We start from the raw sequence: 12,345 nt of genomic DNA, 5'->3' as shown, positions 1-12,345 counted from the left end.
ATGGCCGATATGAATAGGACACAGTTTCCCGTCCATGCACTCAACTCCAGCAGCTCTTGGCAGGCGGAGGCAGTCCGGGGAGTCCAAATGGCAGCTACTGTGCTCATCTTCCTGGTGAGAAATCCTCTTTAGATATTGTACATTACCACTTCACATTTAGACGTACGATTGAAAAAGGAGCTGCATAATGAACGGTACATAATCATAGTTGGGATCATCTATTGATTATGACGTTTGGGGGCCAAAAACAACCTTGTTCAGGGCCACTGAATGACTCCGCCAGCTTGAACTGATAGAGTTGTGGGAATGAGTTGATGATACAACTCTCATATCTGTACAGTAAATGTGTATCTGGAGCCAAGTGACAGCTAGCTTAGCTTAGCATAAAGACTGGAGGCAGAGGGAAACAGCTGGCCTGTACTCCAAGAGGTAACAAAGTTCTGAAAGTTCACAAATGAAGACGTTATAACTTGTTTGTTAAAACTGCACAAAAACATCGTGTAAAAAAAACAAGATGTCTTGGTTTTTACAGGTGTTATGTCTGAGACTATTTCTTGGCAATTAGCAGTGATTTCCTGGAGTTTGGCCAAGACACAGTCACAAAACCACAACTTCTCATTTTCACACTTTGCTTATTGTACCGAGATATAGTGTGTTTATTAGTGAGCTTGAAGGTGCAGGTAGGCGGATGTTTTTACGTTTGGACAGAGCTAGCCTTGTCCTCATTTTATTCTTCATGCTATGCTAAGCTAATTGGCTGCAGCTTTCTGCAATATCACAAAAAAGTGAGTGTATTTCCAAAAAATGTCTATTGCTTTAAAAGTCTGTCCTCCTGAATTTGTTCTCTTTTTTTCTCAAGGTGGGTGTACCTCTGAATGGGCTGGTGGTTTGGGTACTTGGACTGCGGCATAATCGCCACCTGGTGCGCAGAGGCAGCGGTGAGGAGACGCGCGCCGCCAGCAGTTTCCGAATCTATGTCCTGAACCTGGCCCTGGCTGACCTGGTGCTGCTCCTGCGTATCCCCCTAATGTTGGGCTACGTCGCTCACAACTACAGCTGGCCGTTCGGACGCGTCTTCTGCCACCTGGTCATGTTCCTGCGAGGTCTGGGGCTCTACGCCTCCGCTTTCCTCCTCTGCGCTGTGGCCCTGGAGCGATGCCTGTGTCTGCTGAGGCCCCTGTGGGCTCGACTGCGACGCCCCTACTGGGCCGTTCCTCTGGCCTGTGGCATCTTGTGGCTGATAGCCACCGTCTTGTCCGCCCCGTACTTCCACTTTGCCGTCCTGGAGGACAGAAACGGGAAATACCAGTGCCATGATAGTGGGACGTTTAACACGGGGCTGTTCGTAACAGAAACCATAGCAGGGTTCATCTTGCCCCTGCTGGTGTTCTTGATAAGCAACCTGGCTGTAGTGCTCACCATTCAGCAAGCAGTGCCCCTGACCCCCACCTCCTCCTCCAACCCTTCAACGGCCCGCAGGATGACCAGGATGTACCACGTGCTGTTTTTCACCATGCTCCTCTTCCTCACCTGCTGGGTGCCATATTTTGTGTGTCGGTTCGTGCAGGCCCTGGCTCAGGGACGGCCCAAGCTGTATGGAGGAGCGGTTCTTGGCAAATACATATCTCTGTTCCTGGTGTACATCAAGTGTGCTCTAAACCCGGTGCTGTATGTGTTTGCAGCCCGAGGCTTAGGCCGTGCTGTCAGAGCTTCACTTGTCTCCACTATTGAAAGACTTTTCGATGACTCCTCAGATTCCATACGCAGGAAGTCCCTTAAGAGCTCACTTAAAAACTCACAAATGTAGTTGAGAGGTCAACAACGTTTTAATGTTAATACAGTTGGAGTCGTTTTCGTGTTAAAATCATAAATGCCTTTTTGTTTAATGTGCAATGTCTTACATATATAACCACTAATATAGCCACTGTTTTCCAAATGGGTCCAAAAACCACAGCAAATGGACAAATACGATTACGATTCTATTTAGTGTATATACTGTGCATTTTTATTACTTTACTTTCTTAAATTGAATTGGTCCTGCTGTTATTTTATTATATTGTATGTACTATGCATTTTCCATACTCAATATTTTTATTTTATTGTATAACCCTGTTTGCTGCTGCCACAGACAAATTTCCCCTTGGGGATAAATAAAGTATATTTCTATTCTATTCTATTCTAAATAAGTGAACATAAGAGTGACAATTACAACAGCAAAGTGCATAAGGAGGAATAACATCCCATGAAACACTGAACCAGGCTCGGTATCTCTGCTGTCAGCTGAGGAGATATATGGACGTACCTGTCGTCAGTGAAAATACATGACTGAAGACTCCAGAAACGCGGCTTCTGTTGCAGCACGCTAAAGGCAGGGCCATATTTGGCCATGAAAGTGAATTCATGAATCATCTCGTCTGTTGCTTAATGGGAACGCCTTCATGGTAAATGACAAGTCAACAAAGAATTATTTGCCACCCCAGGGTAAACTTTTCTTAAATGGACTCCTTCAAGATGACGCACCATTAAGCTTACAAGTACTATCTCCATGATCCAAGGAATGTGATACTGAGTTTTTCTTATCAGTATCTACAGTGACTCAGATCCACCAAGGTGTCCCGACTAAACAGGTCCTCCTCTATACATCTGACTGGTGCCAGTTGTGCCTCTTATTAAACCAATGAACGTATGATTTGTAGAGCACTGAAGCAAAGGATGCTGAGCAGAGTGGATGTGATGCAGGATCGTTATCTCGTTGTGATTGTACCACATCCATGTCTAACTGGACTATAATCAATGCAGAGATAGCTTTATTGTTTATAAAAGCACACCTGTTCTGTAACAGTCCACAACATGAATACAACTGTAATTAATGGAAGCACTTTACATGTATTTTCTTCCTATATTAAAACATAAGTAAACAAAAGTCTATGTATTTAAATGGCATCTGTTTAATTACATGTGATCATGCAGTCAGTTTCTAACTTGTCAACAGCATGCACTCGTGACTTCAAGGTCCAACGGGGAAGAATTTAAATTATGAACAACCAGTTTGTCTTTATTTACAAGTACAGTATTCCTGTAAGGAAGTTGATGTTCTAGTGTTGGGCTCGATTACTGAGTAGATATCTGAACTTCATGTGAAAAACATCAGCTGACAGGAAGTTTACATGAAGCCAAGCTGTTTCACGCAATTCTGTTGAAACGAGCCAAAACAGAGTTTCAGACAGACGGTGATTACAGGTGTATTCAGACCGTATGAGAAAAATAAGGTTTTCTACATTACAGCATGTAAACATGTTCTAGTAGAAACCAAAATACAGGTATGACCAGTGTCTTTCCTTTTTTCTTTAAGTACTACTACTGTTAGAAACCAAAGTTGGACATTCCTTCACATGGTGGCAGCAATTTTTGGGGGGGTTTAATTTGATTATTGCACAACCACAAAAAGTGGAATTGAGTAATATTAAGACAGAGTGATGTCTCCTCGGTCGGGGTAGAAGAGCTGATCGGCCATGTTGTGTGCCTGTAGAAGCAGCACCTGGGCGTCCTGAGCGGCCTCGGGTTTCTGCAGGAGTTCTCCCAGTTTCCGGGCTGTGGTCTCAGACTCGCTGTCTGGCATTATTTTTCTCAATCGAGCCTGAGTAAAAACAAAAATATCAAACACTGCCACTACGATGCTTTGTAACATGTTCTCTGAACCTGAAGAACAAAGCTCGATACTGTTAATAATATCGAGTCAGACAACACAAAACAACAGATGTCACATTCCCTCTCTGCCTTTCGTACGACATATTTCACATATTTTTCATAATATTACAAAGAAGTTGCACAACAGAGCATGTTCAGACCGTCCTGCAACATTGTAGAGGAAGTGCTCGCTCAGACATTTTGACCACATCTTATTCACAAGAAAGTGATGGAACAATATGAACGCTGGTGAAAATAGCTCTTGTGCAACAGGGACGAGTCAAGCTGATACTAGATTTTGTGAAATTGTGTTTTGTGCGCCACCCGTGCTCACCTCTAATGTCGTTTCATCTTTTTGTGGAGGAAGAGGGGGAAGATTGAGATCTGCTTTTTCAGCTACCTGTAAAATCTGTGTGAACACAGGCAGGTAGGACAAGAGTGCATGAGAACAATAATTTGTCTTTTAGGTCATCATCTAATAGATAAGGTAAACGTACAGTAAGGATGCTGCAAAGCTCTGCTTTCAAATGAGATACAGACATTTCCTGTGTGCAGCTCCGGCCTATTTAAATCAAGAACACACCCATTATGTCGGCCCCCGCATAACGGCCACGTCTCAGCACGCTGTTCAACTGAACCAACAAGAGTGTAGACTCAAGATGACAAACGGGCGGAGATGTGTGCGGAAAAATGCCGCCAACCCCTTCTCTCTCTGGGTCACCTCAATTCGGAAATCTGAGGTAATGAAACGCCTTCGTCAGAGTTAATAAATATCATAAAAGACCTTATGACAAGAAAAAAAATGCTCGCCAGAGTGTTTTGGCAAGAGCTACGTTATGAAAATAATGTTTTAAGACCAAGAGGTTTTGCCTTTGTGGATTCTCTCCTCTAAACAGATTTTAAAAAAACAAAACAAGTTTACACATGATGTCTACATGTTGGGGCGATAAGAGCTTTAAAGATGATCTGTTGTGGATGGAGGATGGATAAAGAGGATGCCAGAGCAATAACTTTACAAAGACACTTTGTGTTTCATAAAAACATTAAGTTAAATAGCCCTTCACAAGAATGTCTGAAAACAGACAAAGACTCTCACACCTCGTTTCAACTAATCAACAATCAGCTACAGGATAAAGGAACAGTGATGGAAACAAAATAAGGCCATACATTAAAAAGACATGTTACGTTTATGCTTTTTTCTTTCTGTATGCTGCCGTGTGCGAGTGTTTTGCACCTCTTTAGCTTTCTCCTCCTCCTCCTCCACCTGGTCCCTCAGCACGCTGCACGAGTGCTGTAAGGAGACGGTCTGCTCGTCTGTCCTCTCCAGAGCACGGATCACACCTTTCAGGTCTACCTGAAAACCCAGAGAAGACCACAAGACGCCATGTAACACAGTTACAGACACCGTTTACTTACTTATGCTGCAGATAATTAAATATGCTGATTTACACAAAGGAAAATGCACCTCTGCAAAGCCTATTTTCATCAAGACATTACTCCTGGTGGACTTTGCATACACATTACCCACATAGCATGTACAGCAGTGAAAGAGGTGAATGAACTGGAGTGTTGTTTGGAGCATCACAGTGGAGCTGTAGCGGCCTCCTCAGACGGCAGTGTGTCTTACCTCCAGAGTGCTCAGAGTCGTCTTTCCCAACACGGACTTCTTGGCCTCCTCTTGGTGCCGCTGAGATGATCGCTGCGAATCGCTTTTTGGTTGCAATGGAAATTTGAGTTCTGCACATTGAGCAAGAAACCTAGAAGAGTTTGGGAAATAAATCAGCAGAAAAAAAAAAAAAAAAAACGAACTAAATCAAAGTGCAGCCAAGACATGATCCTTGATCTTTGAAATAACGACATTTGAATTGATGGTAAAAGATCAGATAAATAATTAGGGATTGGTTATATTTAATGGCTGTTCATCAACTTCCACTGCATTCATATCATGATGATGTGATGATGTATCAAGTCATATTTTCTATTGCCCCTGTCCTTTAAATGTCAATGGAGGCATTAATACGCAAGAGAGCAGAGGCCTGTACTACGAAGCAAACTCCACATACCCAGGGTGTCTTTGGATGATCTGCCTTAACTAACCCCAACAACTGCAATCCCCCCTAAACGGTCACACGCCAATAGTTATCCACTCGGTAAGTCTAAGCTCCATAGCAACGTGGCCCGGTTAGAAGCTGCTCCGTGTTGCAGGCCCCTGGTTCACGCAGTTTATTCACATCTTCATTTGGGACTTCTTGCTCACCTGGTTTTCATTATGTTCAGATGTTCCTGGCTCTCTTTCTTCTCTTTCCGCCTCAAAGCCAGAGTTGCTCTGGGAAAACCAAACAAAGTGTCCTTACTTGATTTAGACTGTTGTTCATTGCATGCAGTCACTGACGTGCCTCTTAGCATTGAGGGGGAATGGAGGCTGGCTGAGTTAAAAGAGTACAATTATAACCCGACCCATACTGGATTTTTTGAGGCCAATAATTAAATTAATATTTGGCTAATCTGATAACGATACAATAACGTGGCAGTGCTGTCTGATGAACATCATGATTATGTGACTTTTTCTCTAAATTACCCCCAAAACAAGTTGCCATTTCTGCACAGCAATCTATCGTTACTTATCAGTCAACATACGTATACATCATTACCGACATATCTGCAATAAGACGGCCCGTTTATCGATCTCGCTCTGGGTATAATAAATAGTTATGTTAGAACATACACTCCTTAGGTACGCCTATCAATCTAATGCATTGCAGTACAACCGCTCTTCCACATAAGCTACCGTTACAAAGCTTTTAATGGACTGTTATTATCTCTCTGACAGTCATTCGGCTGACCATCATCGTCTTTGTAAAGGCAGCAAACATGGCTGAGCTGTTTTAATGAATCACATCAGATAACACAGGTGTGTGTAGGAGAACACTACTTTTCAGAGTAAATCAACACAGTGAAACTCACAGCATTGACAAGTCCAGTATGCTCTCCAGAGCATTGATGGAGGACACTGGCATCGGCTTCCACTTGTCCTCACCTTTGACTTTACTTGGGACTGAAGAGGAGCCTTCAGCTTTGTCAGGACACAAACAGGAGCAACACAATAACACATAAAGTGACAGCAGTGCAGTTAGTTTGCTTTGTGGTCAAACCTTGTCATAGTGTGCTGCATTTTTAAACATCTGAATAGACAGGAGCTTTTCTAACCTTTCCTCTTCTTTGCTGGTTTCGGCTGGGTGCCCTTGCCATGGCCCTAGGAAACATTAGCAATGTGTGATGTTAGGTCACAAGTGAGGTAACAGGAGACTAGCAGAACTATGCCGACACACAGGTTAGTCAACACCGGCTGGAGTGTTTACCACATCTTACCGGATGCTCTGATGCGTGTTGCTCAGTCGTCTGATCCGTTTTGTTGTTCTTGCGTTTCACGTTAGGTGCTTTCGATGCGGGCCGGTTGGAACCTCTTAAGGGCTTCATAACTGCTAACGATAGCTAGTTTAAAGCAAATGCAACGTTAACGTAACGCAATGTGTTAACGTCTGGCCAGCTAAACTAACATAACGCTAACTGAGCAACAATTAACGGAAACAGCTGTGTTGTACAAATAAAGGACTTACGCTAAAACACGTTATAAACCGTCAAGACACAAATGTATTAACAGTTACACATCTTTACGAATACAATTGCAAACTAGACATGTTGTCAACAGCCGAGCTACTTTTTTCGCGCTGCTGTTTTCGAACGTTTAAGCGCACATTCAACGCGCATGCGTGTAGGCAACATTTTTTGCCGGAGTGTCGCTTGACAGGCACCGAATCTTCCCAAGCTACACCTATAGTACCAGAGCCAAACATCACATTGGGAGGTTTGTTATTCAGAACTCAATAAAACATTTTAACCTATCAGCAAAAAGGAGCAGCCTGAAAAAAAAAATCAGCATTTAATGACTGCATTCTCACAGTGCCACGACGAAAACGCTACCTGTAAGCTCTTATGCAGGGCTTTAAGACACCAGTGACTGAATTGGCGAGAAGCCATTGTGGAAACAGGAAGTAGCACAGTTGGGTTTATGTGTTCATATTCTAAGCGTATATATTGGCTGGTTAAAAACCGAACAGCTTGTTGTATCTGACACTCGAATCTCCGTGGTCAACCCAGCAAACACTTAAATATTAGTGGGCCTATATGCTGAAATTCACGGTAAACGCATTCAAACGGCACAGATCGGGAGCGAGCGAAGGACTTTGCAAAGTTAGCGGAAAGATTAACGTGAGACAACATCCTGTTTTCAAAATAAGATGTCAAATAAGGGTGAAAGATTACCGTCAGACAACAACCGGTTTCCAAAATCGGATGTTAATTAAGCGTATATTATAATAAGGCTGATGGCAAATGTAATTGTTGATTTTACAGGCACAAAATGTACCCATTCCTTGGAAAAATGTTTATTTACTTCGATACCATCACCAAATACAACTCAAGTAAAACATGTATTATTACAACAAATGAGAGAAAGGGCACAGGTGCACCCTAGCTACAGTTGCTTTTTGTGTGTATTTTTGTCTTTGTTTTATCTCATATACTGCTTTATATTTTACCTATAAATTGACGAGCAGTTGGAATTCCACATTAAACATATAATCCCTTGTTACACGTTAAATAGAAACAGATCTCAATTTAACATATAACGACTTAATACTTCTGCAATGGAATTTCTTTTTTTATTTCTTCCCAATTTATTGAAATATGTTGAGGTTTTTTTTCACTTTTACTTTTTTACAGCAGATTAGAAAGAAAGACCTTCAAATTCAATAACGTCAGGATGCTTGAGCTACCATGTGATACTGAAATACATAATCTAGTTTATTGTTTTTTGAAGCAGAAAAGGGAAGACATATCCCTTTAACAAAAATATGTTCCCGAAAAAATTCCCAAATATGGCTGTTTATTTTGGTTGCTTCTTCCATGGTGTGGTCTGGTTGGTGTTTCAGTGTGACACTGTCCATTTCTGTCCCTCAGGTCCGTCACACCCTCCACGGGAGGTGAAATTTGCCTGTGAAGCGTCCATGGTTGTGCAGGTCAAAGGGGCTGAGCACCTTCCTGATGCCCAGCATGTTGCCGCGCGCGATCTCCTTGAAGGTCCAGGGATTCTGGTTGTTCTGCTCCATGTCAGCGTGCTTCTTCTGCAGGGCTGCTAGGCTCTCTCTGCTCATCACCTATAGGAGGAACACAATGCAATGAATTATTGGCTTCTTTTTTTAGCTAACTAAATTAAATGCATTTTGCTTATTGTTACTTCACGTGGATCCTTCAATGCACATTCACTCAGAATGGACTCTAATGTGAAATAATAATTTTAATTTAAGTCTAAAGTTTAAGTGAAAAATTGTATTCATATGTGGATTTTTCAATAGGAGTAAAGAGGCGTTTCTGTTATTTAGCCCACCCTCATTGATATGAATGGAGTGGACAAAATAAAGACAAACACCTGCAAGTATCCAGCAGATCAATTTAACAGCACCACAAACTGCAGCCTTCAAAATGACCATCAAGTTGAATAAACAACTCTCTAAAACAGTTTCATTGATGTAGGATTTATTGAAGGAATGTTGTATTAGACTGCAGCAACGTGTGCCTAATAAACTGGCAACTGAGTGCATACATACAAATGAATCACCAAAAATATGCTTTTTTTAAAACGTGCTCAAACTAAATCACCTGAAATCATTTAAGTATATACTAGACACTGAAGCACAGTATCAGTCATCTCACCTTGGCAGGGAAGGGTAGCTTCTTTGCCACTTCAATCAAGATATGCTCAACCTCCCCCAGCTCCACCTTTCCACCCACTTCCACAATCAAACGGCCGTAGCGGACAGGCGTCACATAGTGGTCGATGGCTCCCTTGCCCCCACCCATGCGCTGACCCAGACCTTTACGTGTGATGGGCTTATATGGGCCATTGATGCGCCAGCGGGCAAATGTAGTACGGGGATCCATCTTGCGATTGACGGTAAGACGGATCATCTCTATGTGACCCCAATGAAGGTAGCCCCCTCCCAAGGCCTGAGCAGCAGAAAGATAAGACAGAGAAAGAGGGAAGTCACTTTAAATGCCACGTTACAAATGTTTCAACATGCAATATGTAACAGTTGCTAATATACAGTTACAGAGGCTTTAATAATAAAGGCAAGTTATAAAATATTGCAGCTAACATAATGTTCATAGACTTTAATGCTTCCAGCACTAAACAGAAGTGTTTACAGAACAGAAATGCACTGACCACAATAGCGTACTGTCCTGTCGTGAAGGTATTTGCTGCCCTCGCTGGGCCTTGGATATCCCGAAGATTCTTCATCTCTTTCTTTGCTTTCTTAAAGTTAGGCACCTTGTTCATGAACTTCAGTTTGGGTTTCTCCGGCAGCACCACATCTTCAGAGGTAAAAACAAGAGGAGGGAATCATGAACAACATGAACGTACAGCGTCACGCAAACATTTCTACTTGAACAAAGCCTGTGGAACTCTCTAGGGTGTGTCTTTTCCCCCACGTCTTCCCCTTTGCAGTGTAACATGTATACATGTACCAATGGAGAGGAGGAAGAGGATGAAGGGTTACCGCTGTAGTCTGGAGGGGTTTCGTGTGTCTTCAGGCCAGCAGCTAGGACTTTCAGGTGGCTGTGTAAAAGGCCTGTGGAACAAACAGCAGAATAAAGAACGGTCATATGTTACTGCTAATATCATACTACTCAGTTTAAATGTGTGCATTTAAACTGATGCATCTTCAAGCGCTATGATCTGATATTTTCAGTTTGAATAGAATAAAACCCACTTGGATGCACAGCAGTACTGTAAACGAAGATGTCTGGATTGTGTGTTTTTCAGCTCAAGGAGACAGAATTTAAACCTTAGTTTTACTTGTTGTGCTTATGTCTTCACGTAGATTATTGTTTTTAAAAAACGGCTTTCATGTTTGTCTTTCTGACTCGCACTGTGGCTCACAAACGTTACATACATCTATATATTTACTTTATATATATATATATATATCTATATATTTACTTTATATATATATATATATATATATATATATATATATATATATATATATATATATATATGTTTCTTCCTCTTTTATATTATTTCTGTGCTGCTGCATGTCAGTGGTTGATACCTGACATTGTAGTATCGTCATTATTGTCTTGATGTTATTGCTCTGCATGCTGATACACTACTACAGTAACTGGTTTACTTTTACGTTGTTTTACAGGTGACTATGTAACATTTGTCCAAAAATACAATTGTGTGAGCACACAGGCATTGAACGTCACAGCAATGCTTAATAATGTGTACAGCCCATTTTTTAAAAACAAACAATTCATACATAAATCTCACACGCAATGAATAGTCACATTGGGAGTTAGTTTTGTTGCATTGTTGACGTTAAATGTCACTGTAACGTTAACGCTAGCTACTCTGTGTTACCTTGTTGGTGACCGTGTGCTCGACAGACACCGGTTAAACCGCCGACAGTCGCCTTGATGAAGGAAAACATGATGTTATCGTTGAAAGGGACACTATAAACACCAAACTGTCACTTCGTGTGTCCGATAAACGAGCATGTTAAGGTGGGTAACTAATAAAACTGTTGTGAACAGCATGCCCTGCACAAGGTCGCTGCCATTGCTAAGTTGCTTTTTCAACTTCCGCCAGAAGGCGAGACACTTCCGGTATGTGAGTTCTTTCACAATAAAAGTGTCATATCTACAAATGTGCAGCCTGACACAGAAACCTCTTTTATTTACTAAATGCATGGACTGTATAGAAATGTCAGCTGGTTCTGCCCGTAGATCCCACTGGGGCCTAATTCTTATTTTTTTAATCCTTTATTTTTGGTGAATTATTTGATTTTCCAATTTGCTGTTTGGCATGATGTTTACAGGAGTGAAGATAAATCTCACATGTGTTACCTTTATTATCATTAGATTATTCAAACAGACCTTGTAGTTACAGTAATACTTGTCATTCTGGGCATTTCTTTTTCGAGCCAGAGGCCTAGGGTTCAAGAGGTTAAAGCTATAACCTTATAAGCTGGGTAAACTGTTCCACTAATTATACAGTATATATATCACATATTTGAAATGGTCTCAAAGCAATAACTTGGCTTAACTTTGAAAGACAAGTCTTTGACATTTTTTTCTTGCAGTCTTGCCTAAAATCAAACTAGTAAAATCATGGTTCAATAAAAGCATTAAAACCATAAAACAAATACACTACAATGGCTCAGCTGAACTTGTACTTGGTAAGAAACGATGTAACACATTTTCAGCATCAAAAGAGAAATAACAAATCATCTTAGTGCTTTCTAAGAATGAAGAAAGACATTTTGGGAAATTATATTTCCATATTTTTGACTTTTACTTTGCGAGTCTGCCGCCTCAACACTACAACAAGCCTGCAGCCACGTACAATTATACGGTAGTGTCATACATGTCACTTATGTTTTTGTCCTGAAATCCATGATTATTCTTTGATCCACATTCAGAAAGAAGTTAATTGAAATTCAAAGAAATGCTAAAGCTAATTAAACAACTCTCTTCATCATTCCCTATTTCATTTTTTTTTTTGTCATCGCAACTAAGCCTGCAGGACGTTCATTG

The 12,345-nt window shown here is 41.3% G+C and overlaps 3 protein-coding genes across 3 annotated transcripts; 1 reads left to right on the top strand and 2 right to left on the bottom strand.

Annotated features, from left to right (window-relative positions):
* LOC142933515 (C5a anaphylatoxin chemotactic receptor 1) lies at positions 1–1,807 on the top strand. Its single transcript, XM_076077627.1, has 2 exons — positions 1–114; positions 860–1,807. Exons 1-2 carry the CDS (start codon positions 1–3, stop codon positions 1,805–1,807), a joined length of 1,062 nt encoding a protein of 353 aa, XP_075933742.1.
* Positions 1,808–3,034: 1,227 nt separating this feature from the next.
* On the bottom strand, positions 3,035–7,353 carry cenpq (centromere protein Q). The gene is made up of 8 exons (XM_076077956.1): positions 7,057–7,353; positions 6,895–6,940; positions 6,652–6,760; positions 5,945–6,013; positions 5,315–5,444; positions 4,922–5,041; positions 4,022–4,096; positions 3,035–3,637 (listed from the first exon to the last, which is right to left on the bottom strand). Exons 1-8 carry the CDS (start codon positions 7,162–7,164, stop codon positions 3,464–3,466), a joined length of 831 nt encoding a protein of 276 aa, XP_075934071.1. The 5' UTR covers positions 7,165–7,353; the 3' UTR covers positions 3,035–3,463.
* A 763-nt stretch (positions 7,354–8,116) lies between these two features.
* Positions 8,117–11,399, bottom strand: mrpl16 (mitochondrial ribosomal protein L16). Its single transcript, XM_076078002.1, has 5 exons — positions 11,171–11,399; positions 10,305–10,376; positions 9,971–10,119; positions 9,460–9,753; positions 8,117–8,903 (listed from the first exon to the last, which is right to left on the bottom strand). The coding sequence occupies exons 1-5, from the start codon at positions 11,238–11,240 to the stop codon at positions 8,712–8,714; spliced, it is 777 nt and encodes a 258-aa protein (XP_075934117.1). The 5' UTR covers positions 11,241–11,399; the 3' UTR covers positions 8,117–8,711.
* Positions 11,400–12,345: the final 946 nt, after the last annotated feature.

Source organism: Anarhichas minor, unplaced genomic scaffold (genome assembly GCF_050575085.1).
Source record: "Anarhichas minor isolate MPS153535 unplaced genomic scaffold, ASM5057508v1 ptg000062l, whole genome shotgun sequence".
Taxonomy (NCBI): Eukaryota; Metazoa; Chordata; class Actinopteri; order Perciformes; family Anarhichadidae; genus Anarhichas; species Anarhichas minor.
This window is presented reverse-complemented; position numbering and strand designations above follow the sequence as displayed.